At 36.8% G+C, this 11,667-nt stretch overlaps 1 protein-coding gene across 3 annotated transcripts; it reads right to left on the reverse strand.

Moving 5' to 3' along the window:
* Positions 1 to 204: 204 nt before the first annotated feature.
* Positions 205 to 8,290, reverse strand: EDN1 (endothelin 1). Of its 3 annotated transcripts, none has more exons than XM_063450518.1 (5): positions 8,181 to 8,290; positions 4,768 to 4,954; positions 2,193 to 2,345; positions 1,930 to 2,049; positions 205 to 1,286 (listed from the first exon to the last, which is right to left on the reverse strand). In XM_063450518.1, exons 2-5 carry the CDS (start codon positions 4,932 to 4,934, stop codon positions 1,145 to 1,147), a joined length of 582 nt encoding a protein of 193 aa, XP_063306588.1. In that variant the 5' UTR covers positions 4,935 to 4,954; positions 8,181 to 8,290; the 3' UTR covers positions 205 to 1,144. The 3 variants fall into 3 exon arrangements, with proteins under 3 accessions (XP_063306588.1, XP_063306587.1, XP_063306586.1); XM_063450517.1 differs by having other exon boundaries at positions 8,068 to 8,290; XM_063450516.1 differs by having other exon boundaries at positions 7,899 to 8,290.
* Between the last annotated feature and the right edge of the window lie 3,377 nt (positions 8,291 to 11,667).

Genomic DNA, 11,667 nt, shown 5'->3' on the forward strand with positions numbered 1-11,667 from the left:
TTGTTATCCCTTCTGTCTTGCACATAATGCTTTACTTCATAATTTAGGTTTTCATAATTTTTGTGACTATGAGCAACTCATGTTTAAATCAAAACCCGGAGACTCAGCTTTTAAGTCTGTAGTCAGATCTGCATTTTATATAACATGAAATCAGAATAAACACAGCATACAGAGTGATCTGGTTACAAAATATTTATTTTAACATATTTATCATCAAAGCTCTTTTTTCATACAGAAATACAACATGCATAGACCAATATGGCCTGTCCCAATGTATATTTAACATAGTAAATATAGTCTCTTTAAAAATAATAATATAAATATTTACTTTAAAAAATATTCACATAATAAATTTAATTAAAAGTACAGGAGATGACTATGAAGCAATCAGTTTCACCGCTGCTACAAATTACCCAACTTTTAGCTTGCATGAACAATCTCCTAAACTCATCTCCACTCTCTGCTTGACGTAGCAAACCACAAAGCAAACCAGAAATCTCTTTACATATCAAGATTTGATTTACTCCAGTGAATTATTTAAAATAAAATAAAAAAAGTAAAAAAAAAAAGTAAAAACACAAAATAGTTTAAGACAAAGAGGTGTTTTTGCAGGCCAAGCTAAAATACAGAACGGAAGCCCTTCTGAGTCTTACATTTGAGGTAGACTTGTATGCATGAAATATTTCCTCAATTATTGCAATTTTTTTTGATTGTCCATCTGCACTGCACAAAAACCTCCATGTGCAGCTACTTGGGTGTGGAGATAAGGTTTGAATTCCATATATTATCATCCAGTGTTTTCCTGATGGCTGTTTGAAACGCTGTTTGTTTGGTTGTCCACCCAACATTTGATTCATGTTGATCCTTCCAAGCAATGGGTCCAGTAACATAATACTCCCTAACCTGGCAATAAATGCTCTCAGTTGTTCAGGCTTATTATTTTTCTTTTATATGGTTCAATAGTTGTAGACGTTGGTTTATCTTATTCCTCAAGTTGGACTTTAGTTCTTCAACCAATGGCAGCATTAAATGTTTAGTGTCCTCCATGCATTGAACTATCAAGTAGAATTGACCAAAGGCAAGTCTATTGCTCGTAGAAATGCCTCCCACGTTTTTTTTCTTTTTTTCAGTTAACAGTTAGTTACTATGATGTTGTTTTTGTGTGTTTCCATAATTCTCTCTTTTTGTGTGTCCTGTGGTGTGTTTCGTCCTTCTTTTCATTAACTGTGTTCATGAGCCTAGCATAGACAAATGCTCTTTCAATTGAATTCTTAATGTCTTCCGATCTGCCAAGGAAAATTACTTTTGTTAATTGAAATATGGATGGGACAATGGTAACATTTTCAAACATAAAATATTTTTGAATGTTACAAACAAAATACTTGAAACTGTTGGCCTATTTATGACTTTAAAAAAAAATAGATGTATTGACAATCACTCATAACCATTTAAGGACCAATGATGGTATGATTAATGCATAAAACAAGCTTTTAAGAATATAAAACACACCCCAATTGTTTACCTGTGATAAAAAGCATGTTGGCATTTAGGTCATTAGGGACCAGATTGAAATAACGGCATGAAATGCAATTGGCCCTTAAAGGGTGAAGCATTAACTACCTTAACACACAGGGTAGTTTGAGGCTTACATCTTCTGTGACTTGTTCAACATTTTGTCACTTGAACATGTTGAACATGTCACTAAAGACTGGATTTTCAGCAGAATCAACATAGCACCTTTTGAATACATCATGGTTTGTGTGCAAAGGATAGAACAATTTTTAAGGTGACAATGTTTATAGAGCTGGGAGAGGCTCAGCAATTCTATTAACTTTCTAATGCACATAGGAGATGTCACTATACGTAAGAAGCCTGATTAACCAGTGTGCTATTTAAAGAGATCAGCAAATACACAACACGGCCTCTCACCTTTTCATCTTTTCAGTTCTTTGCAGTTGTTTCTGAATGCACTGTACTCCGAGACGAAGACCACTGCATTTTGTGGCCTCTTGAATGTGTCCGTTTTCTTTTTCTTGAGAACTCTGGACACTATTGAAAAAAAAACAAGAGCCTGGTATATAACTAATGTAGAAACACCTTTTCACAACACATTTTTAGATAAGGAAAGTCTCAGCTGCAGGTGTACATAAAGTCAGCTTTGGAAATTCTTTAGATAGAATATTTGCACACACCTGAGTTCTGCAGTTTGGCAGAAGTCCATACATTTCTTGTCTGTGTGTTTGGCACACATACATCGGCTTGTTGACTGAAGGACTGATTCTGTGTCTGTGTCCTGTATTTCCCGCCTCATACGAGGACCTCCGAGACCATAAGGAACAGTTCTCCTATAAAATAAATAAATATCACCCTTAATACTTTTTATTGGTTTTAATTATCAAAATTGAGTCACACAAAATCTATAACGACATAGACGAAGCATGATGATTAAATATTGTGGGGAAAAAAAATACCATCCTCACATTGACAGACCATATCTTTCTTAATTTATCTGTTACGGTCTGTTACACACATTTTGTTTTTGAATGCCTAATCCAATCAATACTTGGCAAATATCAGAAAATCAAAACTTCCCACACAGCGCACAGAGCTGCAACCTCTGTACTCAAAGGCTTTAATTTTCCATTCACTTAATTATATACAATTTCACAAATTGCAAACCTTGGTTTCACAGTAGCATACCAGTAAGTTACACAGGCTGTGACCTGTATTTCAATTAATAACTTCTTAATGGTTGTTAAATCATACTTTAGAAACATTTTACTGTACATGCCCAAGAGGTAAGAATTAAAGCAAATATTTACAGTATAGCACATTACGCTATGAGTGCGAGGTAATCAGACTAGTCAACAGCTAATCAAAAGCCATGTCATTTCTATAGCTAGGATTGTCTTTTCAATGTAAACGTGAAATCTTGGGCAAGTTTCGATTAAAAGAGGAAGATAAGTCTATTTTAACATTGCGGATTTGCCTTGTGTTTGGAACTGCATTTATCTTAAAATGTTGTCAAAATCAACAACAGCAAAAAACAAAGAGCAATTCTATACTTTAATATAAGATGAAAAGCTGAGGAGGTAACATTTTCTATAGACTATGTGTATCTATAAATAACTTCTTCAAATAGAGAGTTATACACTAAAGTATAAGAACTGGCTGGAATTCATAGTGAATGTGAAATGTTAGCTAGCACTGAAACCACAGCTGACTTGGAGAATAATATGAGTTATATTATTTTGGTCTAAAATTGGAAATTCACTTAGAAAACCTTTGGAATTTCCAAGAAATCATAATTTAGTGAGTAGCCCTGTCACTATATATAAAATATATAAAAAAAAAATTTGTGCATTGATTTGACATGTCCCTGGTTCATATAGCTAATACTGGGAGTAATATAATCAATTACCCATCTTTCTATACAAGCATCATGGCACTCATAGACTAAACCTGATTAACCCCTTAAGGACCAAACTTCTGGAATAAAAGGGAATCATGACATGTCACACATGTTATGTGTCCTTAAGGGGTTAAAGATGAAAGGTTTCCATGTTGCTTATTTTAAAAGATTATTTCAATGACACATCGGATAGAATGAAGAATGAACCTTGAGTCAGATATGTTTAGAATATTTCTTCATTAAAAACCCAATTCAGTTCCAACCTACTCCTCAAGGAAAACCAACGTCCCATTTTCTAGGTTGGTGGTGCTACTTTATGACTTGACTTTGATTGATGTCTCTAAATTTTTACCCACTTCTCAAACTTATATCTGTACTTATTTAGTGATTTCCTATTTTAAGCATCAGTTATAGGGCCTGAGTAGATTTTCATAAAAATCTAACACTTGCAATGCCCTGCATATTTAGTAACAGCAGTCATCTAGTGTCCTGCCAATGCCAAGTAGGACAGTCTATGTTTTAGAAGGATCCTTACGGACCAGACTGCAAGTATGACCCAGATTAGAGATGGCAAAATGGTGGATACCCAGCTCTTATTAAGGATTGAAAAGCATTGTGGGGGTTGAAATGCTTCAAAGGCTGGCGATCTGATGATTGTCGTCCACTGACATTGAATATTATTGGTCCTTAACATGATAAATCTATGAGCTTTTTAATGCTTTTATTTTTCATTAATATGGCGACTCAAAGAGTTAACTGCCACTTGGACTCTATCTGTAATTACTAGTGAGATATTATTATAGAGCTGTAAGTACTTTGGCTGGAAATCCAGCAAAGCATTTCTAAGTACAGGGATAGGCAGAGCAGTTATGAAATAGCAATAAAAGAAAATGTCTAGTAAGCTTCAGCATTTTAGAGAAAGCAGACAAATTGGTCGAGACTGGGGTGTGCCAAATGGTCATTACCAGCTGTCAATTTCAGACTTTAATGGGTTATGATTGCTAAATCCCTAAGCATTTATCCCATCGTGTCAATTTTCTCCATATAAAGTGTCTCCCAAAACATTAGATTTTTTTATTAATTGCCCTCATTGTAAAATAATGTTACTTAATCTAACAGTATTCCATAATGAGCTAGTAGCAATGTCTCTTACGTATGCATATCCCTATTTTCTTTTTTTTTTTTTCCCTCTCTCTTTCTCAATCTTTTTCTCTTATGTGCTAAACTGTAGGCTGATAGAATAATTTTTATGATCAATGATCATCCATTATATGAATACAATGCATGAAAGTCTGAAGTGCTTTTAACTACTGTGCAAGTAGGGAGAGAGTCTAAGTGCATGGCAACTGACTTACTCAGGTGTGTTGATCCAAATAATGTCCAGGTGGCAGAAGTACACGCATTCTTTATCCATAAGTGAGGAGCAGGAACAGCGTTTATACCTTCGTGGTCGCCAGGGGGCGCTAGGGAGGGAGCTAGAATCAGTCTTTACATCTGGAACTGAAGCCCCATCTTCAGGCATTGAAATGATGCCGCCTGACACTGTAAAAAAACAAAAGAAAGATTATGTCAGCTGAGAATGCTTCACATTTAACTCTTTATGATAAATGCTGGCATTACAGGTGAAATTTAAAGCGATATTGTATGAGTATGAGTCATGCTAGGCACATTGTATCTATAGTCACTGTAAATTGCAGCGTTCTATATTAAACAATACTGATGGTTCATAGGCAGTAGGACATAGCTACAATTATAGCTCACTACACCACAAGCCATGATTAACCCCCTGAGTGCCACTCAGTCTGGCTGCACAGCACTGGGATATGTTAAACATGTCAACATGTTTATTTTTAGTTGCAAATACCAATGTGTGACAGGCTGACAGTACTAATTGCTGGGTTCTGTAAGCAGTTATTGTTAGGGCATGCCTGTGAGAAGTGTATGGAGTAATGGGAGTTGGGATACACAGGTTCTGTATACAGAGCATCCTATGCTAAGAGCTATGCACTATGTCAGGGGTATAGCAGCTGCACCCACTGACATTACTACTAGCAATGCATCAATACTAATAATCAATAGCACAAACAATACCTATCAATACCACACAGGCTATACACAGAGAAGTATCGATTGGCCCAGAAAGCACTCCCCATCCGCAATCTATATTCAGCCGCACTTAGCACTATTACCCTAACATTGAATGCACTGTATCTGTGTATATTGTACCTTCTTACCCTGACATGAACATCCCTCTCTGTACACAGTATTTCCCCATATTCGGTATACTCCTATTGTACAGCGCTACGGACTTTGCTGGCGCCTTATAAATAACAATACTCCATATAGTGCCAGCAGCTCCAGGGATCTCCCACTGTCACATCAGCCCGATCAAGTCTCTTAGAGAAACGTATCCTTCCTTAGCCAGTGTCATGGAAAAAACAGTAACTTGAGATCGCTTTCTATAAATACCCTATGTATATTATCCTTACAGCCATTGTACCCCGATACCTCTATAATATCCATGCAGCCAACCATGGTACCCCGATACCTTTATAATATCCATGCAGCCAACCATGGTACCCCGATATCTCTATACTATCCATACAGCCAACCATGGTACCCCGATACCTCTATACTATCCATACAGCCATCCATGGTACCCCGATACCTCTATACTATCCATACAGCCATCCATGGTACTCCAATATTTCTATACTAATCTTAAAGTCAACCATTGCACCCCAATATATATATATATATATGAACATTAAAGCCAGCCATGGTACACCGATATTCCTATACTAATCTTAAACCAAACCATGGTACCCTACAATCTCTATAATAACATTAAAGCCAATCATGGTACCCTAATATCTCTATTCTAATCTTTAGCCAGTCATGGTACCCCAATATCTAAATACTAACTTTAAACTAAACCTTACAGATAAGTGTTGTACCCTAATAATTTAGTTTCCTAAATCCACTCAATAAGGCACAATACCCCTATGTTACCCATAAACCTGGTAATCCGGTGTCTCTATATCACTTACCCCAACCTCTATAACGCTATGACTTAGACCACAGTACCTCTACTAATATCGCAGCCAGTGTCCTAGAGACCGGTATCTCCATTTCTAGACCCTTCCTACTAACAGCTACTGTGCTAGAACTCCTATAGTACTCTTACATGAACATGATAATCCTGACTATATCTACACCATTGTTTAACACTTGTAACTTTGACAATATATCATTTCATTTCTATATAAACAGTGAAAACAATCAGCCAGTATACAGTGTATTAGTAGTACCATGCTTGGCAGTTTATGTTAATAGTGCGGATTATATATTATAAATACTATATAATATGATCATTTTCCATCATTGCAGTATGAGTGTGCCTGTGATCACACCTTACTGCATACCTCTCTGGATCACTTCACACAAGCCAGGGCAAATCCAGTGTCCATACCCTATTATTTAATTGCACAATCCATGCTCCATCAGCCCATTCTCCCAGATCATGTGTGCTCTTTAAATGGAGTGCTCAGCCTGGAACACCCAGAACTAGTTCTCTTGTTATACTGCCTGTCTGTCAGCTTGATCTCTGTGTGAATCTCTCCCATAAACCAGACCTGCAGCTCTCTGCAGTAGATCCATAAACCGCCACTAAACAGCAGCTTAACGTGCAGCAATAATTAGCTAGTGTTTATGGGAATGATGCATTGTGTTCAGAAATCTACCCCTTTTAATTACTTATTTATACACAATAAGAAGACGGAGACCTAGCAAGTTACAAAACACCTTCTAATTATCATCTTTCTAAAATAATCCAAAAATGTATTTATTGGGAACAGTAAACACACACAGGTGCATATGGTCCAGCATCGGTTCAAATTTAAATGATGCAGAACTCCATCAAAAGAAAAAAAAAAAATCGATATAATGTTTCAATTCTCTATTAAAACTAATCATTGAATTCGTTATTCAGCTCTCTACATATAAAGGTTTCAGAGACACATCAGGTGATTCATAAGATCGGACAAAGTACTGAGCATTCTGAAAGTCGAATTTAGAATTTCAACTTTCTATTCAGTAATATTCACGCTGACACTGTACCGACATCAGCCTGGGGCAATCACTTCTTCAAAAGAATTTGGATTCAGGTGCTATTCTGTAAGACCATCTATTCTACGTAAAAAAAAAAAATAAAAAAAAAAAACGATCTGGAGATTTTGATAAATACCTGTTAAAATACCAACTTGCTCAATCCAGTTCTAAAGTGTCTTGTGAATTGTCTCCAACAAGGTGTACAGCCAGGTACATTCAAAATAAAGTCTACCTTGCATTTAAGTTCAACAGTATTTCTGCAAATCATTTAAATGTATTGGATACAATTGAAATCTCTAAATCAAAGTGGCTAATGAAATTTCATTAAAACGTGTTTGTATTAAATTATGTTAAAGTTACATAACAACTACTGTACCTGTTCCTGAAGTCACTTCGAGCAGAGCCACCAACAAATAAATAATCGTTTCTAAATCCATCATCAGACTGGAATAAAAAATATATATCTTCTCGAAAAAAAAATAACAACTGAAAATGGTAATCCCAATAAAAAGTCAATAAATAGTTTAAATGCCTTGTTATATCACCTTGGTTAAAGTACAAAGTGTTCTCGATCAGGTATCCAAAGTGGAGAAGGCACTCAGGACCTGTTAGTTCTCAGAGAGGTCTCAAAGTGATTGTGATGCTTCCAGATTCCTACCTCCTTTTTATATTGAATCGCCATAGAGTTTATAAACAGCTCTCAATTTATATTATCCTTAGACAATGTTATTGTGGTATTAGTCACCGAGAAGCAACGTGCAGACTAAGATAAGGGGGAGGCTGGAAAGGAAATCTCAACCTAACTTCACAGAGAGAGACGCTGTCTGACAAACTAATGGGCAGGGCTAGTAGAAAATCCCCATTTAGTCTTTTTTTTTAAAACGTGCACTTGTGTATTCCTGCCACTAGAGGGCGTGTAGTGCCATTCTGGACAAGTTTGCATGCACACAGAAAAGGAATTCCAACTCTCCCCACTGATCCTCTTCTCATATACTCAAGTAATTACACTCCTGCTTCACCTGCCAGCTGAATATTAACACCAACTGGAAGAACTGGAAATTTAAGGTCAATGCTGTTTTAAGAATAAGAATGTGCAATTACTGAACAGTTTCTTTTTCTAACATTGGCCTTAATAAAAACAACTGTAGATTATGTCTTGAATACTATGGAATGTGACTTAGTACTTTGTCAAAGTCTGGGGGAATGCTCAGTCTTATACTGTCAATTATTTTCAATGAAGTGCTGTAAATTGATTATTTTATGTGTCCATTAATTGGAATGCATTTGAGTGAACGGTTTTACAGTACAAATGGCTAAAAGATGGACAAGAAATCTTTCAATTGGATACAGGCTCTGAAAGATTATTTGTTGTCTTAAATCAGGGTGTCCAAATGGTAGATCGCCAGATGTTGTAGAACTACAACTCCTATGATGCAGAACTTTTTGCAAGTCGTTAAAATGACAAAGCATCATGGAAGTTGTAGTTTTAAAATATATGGGGCTCTACCGTTTGGGGAACCCTGTCCTAAATAGCGCATTGATCATAAGAGCCCATTAAGTGAGCTAAGTTCTGCACTTCAGCAACAGGAATTACTTCCCTTTAGTTTGAATTGTTAACAATTCATTTTGGATTGTGGACTCCGTCATGGTCGATAATTAAGTTTTCCATATTCATCATGTTTCATCGGACATATATTATTTATATAGATTGCATTGAGTAGCATATGAAAAGCATTGACATATAGTATGTAGCATTCATATTATGCAGGGAGGATATCAAGTTATTAATCAAGGAGCATATTAATTCTACAGTGGGTATGGTAAACCTATACATAGTGTTTCATCCACTGCACAAGGTTCCCAATCATTTCAAACTCACTAAGCTGGGAGTGATCAGGTACTCCTGAAACTGCTGACACAGTATGTAGTGAATACATACATTTGTACACTCAAAGATTAATTGAACAGCAATCCAGTTGTGTAAACATATAGATATCACCTATTGTACTCATCCCTAGTAAATCACAAACAATTGCTGTAATGAAGTCTCGTTTATTGATATGACTGTGTCCTGTTGTATTAATTCCCATAATGATACAGCACTCTGAAATTTTATTATGAAATAACAATGAGCATTTGCACCTACAGAATACTTTGTTTTTACAATTAAGCATTACCCAGAGCTATACATATAAAATCTTACATGAACAAAGTTATTAGATGCCTGTTTAATTTCTCATCTTTCCCTCTCAGCTGATGTATTGAATCATGTGCAAACGGTTTTACTAGATGCTCAGGAGTGATGGGAGTTTGAACATTCATTGCTCAGGAGTGATGGGAGTTTGAGCACTAACATATTTGCTCTTGAATTTCACAGTCTTATCACAATAAAAGCTACCTCCCCTTGTGTGTTCCAGAAGTGTAGTATTTTATAAGGAACCCATATTATCAATATAGATCTGACTCTGTATTCAGTACAAGACAGGGTAAATGTATAGAACATTTTAAATCAATAAAGTATATGCCTTTATGCTAGCAGGAGATCTTACACTTTACTGCCAAGGTGTAATAATAACAACTTTCATTGAAGTTTATACACTAGACTAGGGCTTGAGTTGCTGTGCTAGTAATATTTGATTTATAACCTCACTTATTATTTATTTATTTATTTTGTCCTAGCAATAGCCTTTGCTATAGTTTCAGACATGTTAAAAAGAGTCCACTGGCAAATCCTTGTTCTTCCGTCTTCTTTTTGTTTAGTTTACTTGTGACATTTATCACTTTGCTTAATTTTTGGATCGTTTTCCTATTAGAAAAAAAATCAGCTGGATTTATTATGACAAGTATAATAGAGGCGAGTGTGAAAGCAATCAGAAGCCATTGTCTTTAATAGCACTGATTCTATGTTGCAGAGAATGATGTAATTACAGAGCTGTCTTTATAGAATGTTTTACTAAATTAAAATCCTTTACAGACAGTACTTTGGGTAAACAACAAGGATTTACAGGGGCAAAGCACTAAGGATTACACAGAGTTTGCATACAACTTGTAAAATACTGCGTGATATCATGGACGTGAAGAAAAGTCCAGGAAAACAGATTTCTCCTAAAAAGTCACTTTGGATGCACAATCTCCTAATGCTGTCCTTGCTTACACAGTTTTGTTAAGTCATGGATTGCTCAAGTTACAAATAATTCGATTGACTGGTATTCATTACACTCCACTTATTTATTTATAATTTTTTTTAGTTTGTTCTTTTGCAATGCTAGTTAACATTAACCCCCATCTAAAACAGGAATAGCAACATGTACTTATATAAATTATTTCCTTAAATCGCTCTGGCCCTTTCAAGCTGATAGTGTTTAAGCGAGTAAAGCATATAATTTCTCCCCTGTTGAAGAGTGGCTCTATACTCTATTTCGTGACTATATTACATGCCAGTGAATTGGGAGCACTATCAGGGTTATGCAACCTTTGGCACTCCAGATGTAATAGATAGGGCTGGCGCCACCGTCTGGCGAACTAGGCATTCGCCTAGGGTGCCGGCCTGCAGGGGGCGTCCACCGGGATATTTCCTGCTCTGCCATCAAATGCCGGTGACCGGAGGAGAGGGGACGGAGCAGGTAGGTGGCGAGAGAGGCTCTTCTTGAAGCCTCTCACTCCTCCCTCGCACGCCCTCTGTAATGCCGGGAGCCGGAATATGATGTCCTTCCAGCCCCCGGCATACTAAACAGCGGGCGGGAGGAGTGAGGAGCTGCTCCACAATGGACCCCAGGGAGGTGAGTGCTTGTCAGTGAGTGAGTGTCTGCCTGTGTGTTTGTGTGTCTGTCATTGAGTGTCTGTCAGTGAGTGAGTGTCTGTGTGAGTGTATGTCTGTCATTGAGTGTGTGTATGTGTGTTAACTAGTGAGTGTGTGTGTGTCAGTGAGTGAATGTCTGTCAGTGAGTTTCTGTGTGTGTGTGAGTGAGTAAGTGTGTGCGTATGTCTGTCAGTGAGTGTGTGTGTATGTCTGTCAGTGAGTGTTTGTGTGTGTGCGTGTGTCAGTGATTGAGTGTATGTCTGTCAGAGTCAGAGTGTGTGTGTCAGTGAGTGAGTTTATGTGTGTCAGCGTGTGTGTGTCTGTCAGTGAGTGAGTGACATGAAGG

Source organism: Pelobates fuscus, chromosome 4 (assembly GCF_036172605.1).
Source record: "Pelobates fuscus isolate aPelFus1 chromosome 4, aPelFus1.pri, whole genome shotgun sequence".
NCBI classification, from domain to species: domain Eukaryota; kingdom Metazoa; phylum Chordata; class Amphibia; order Anura; family Pelobatidae; genus Pelobates; species Pelobates fuscus.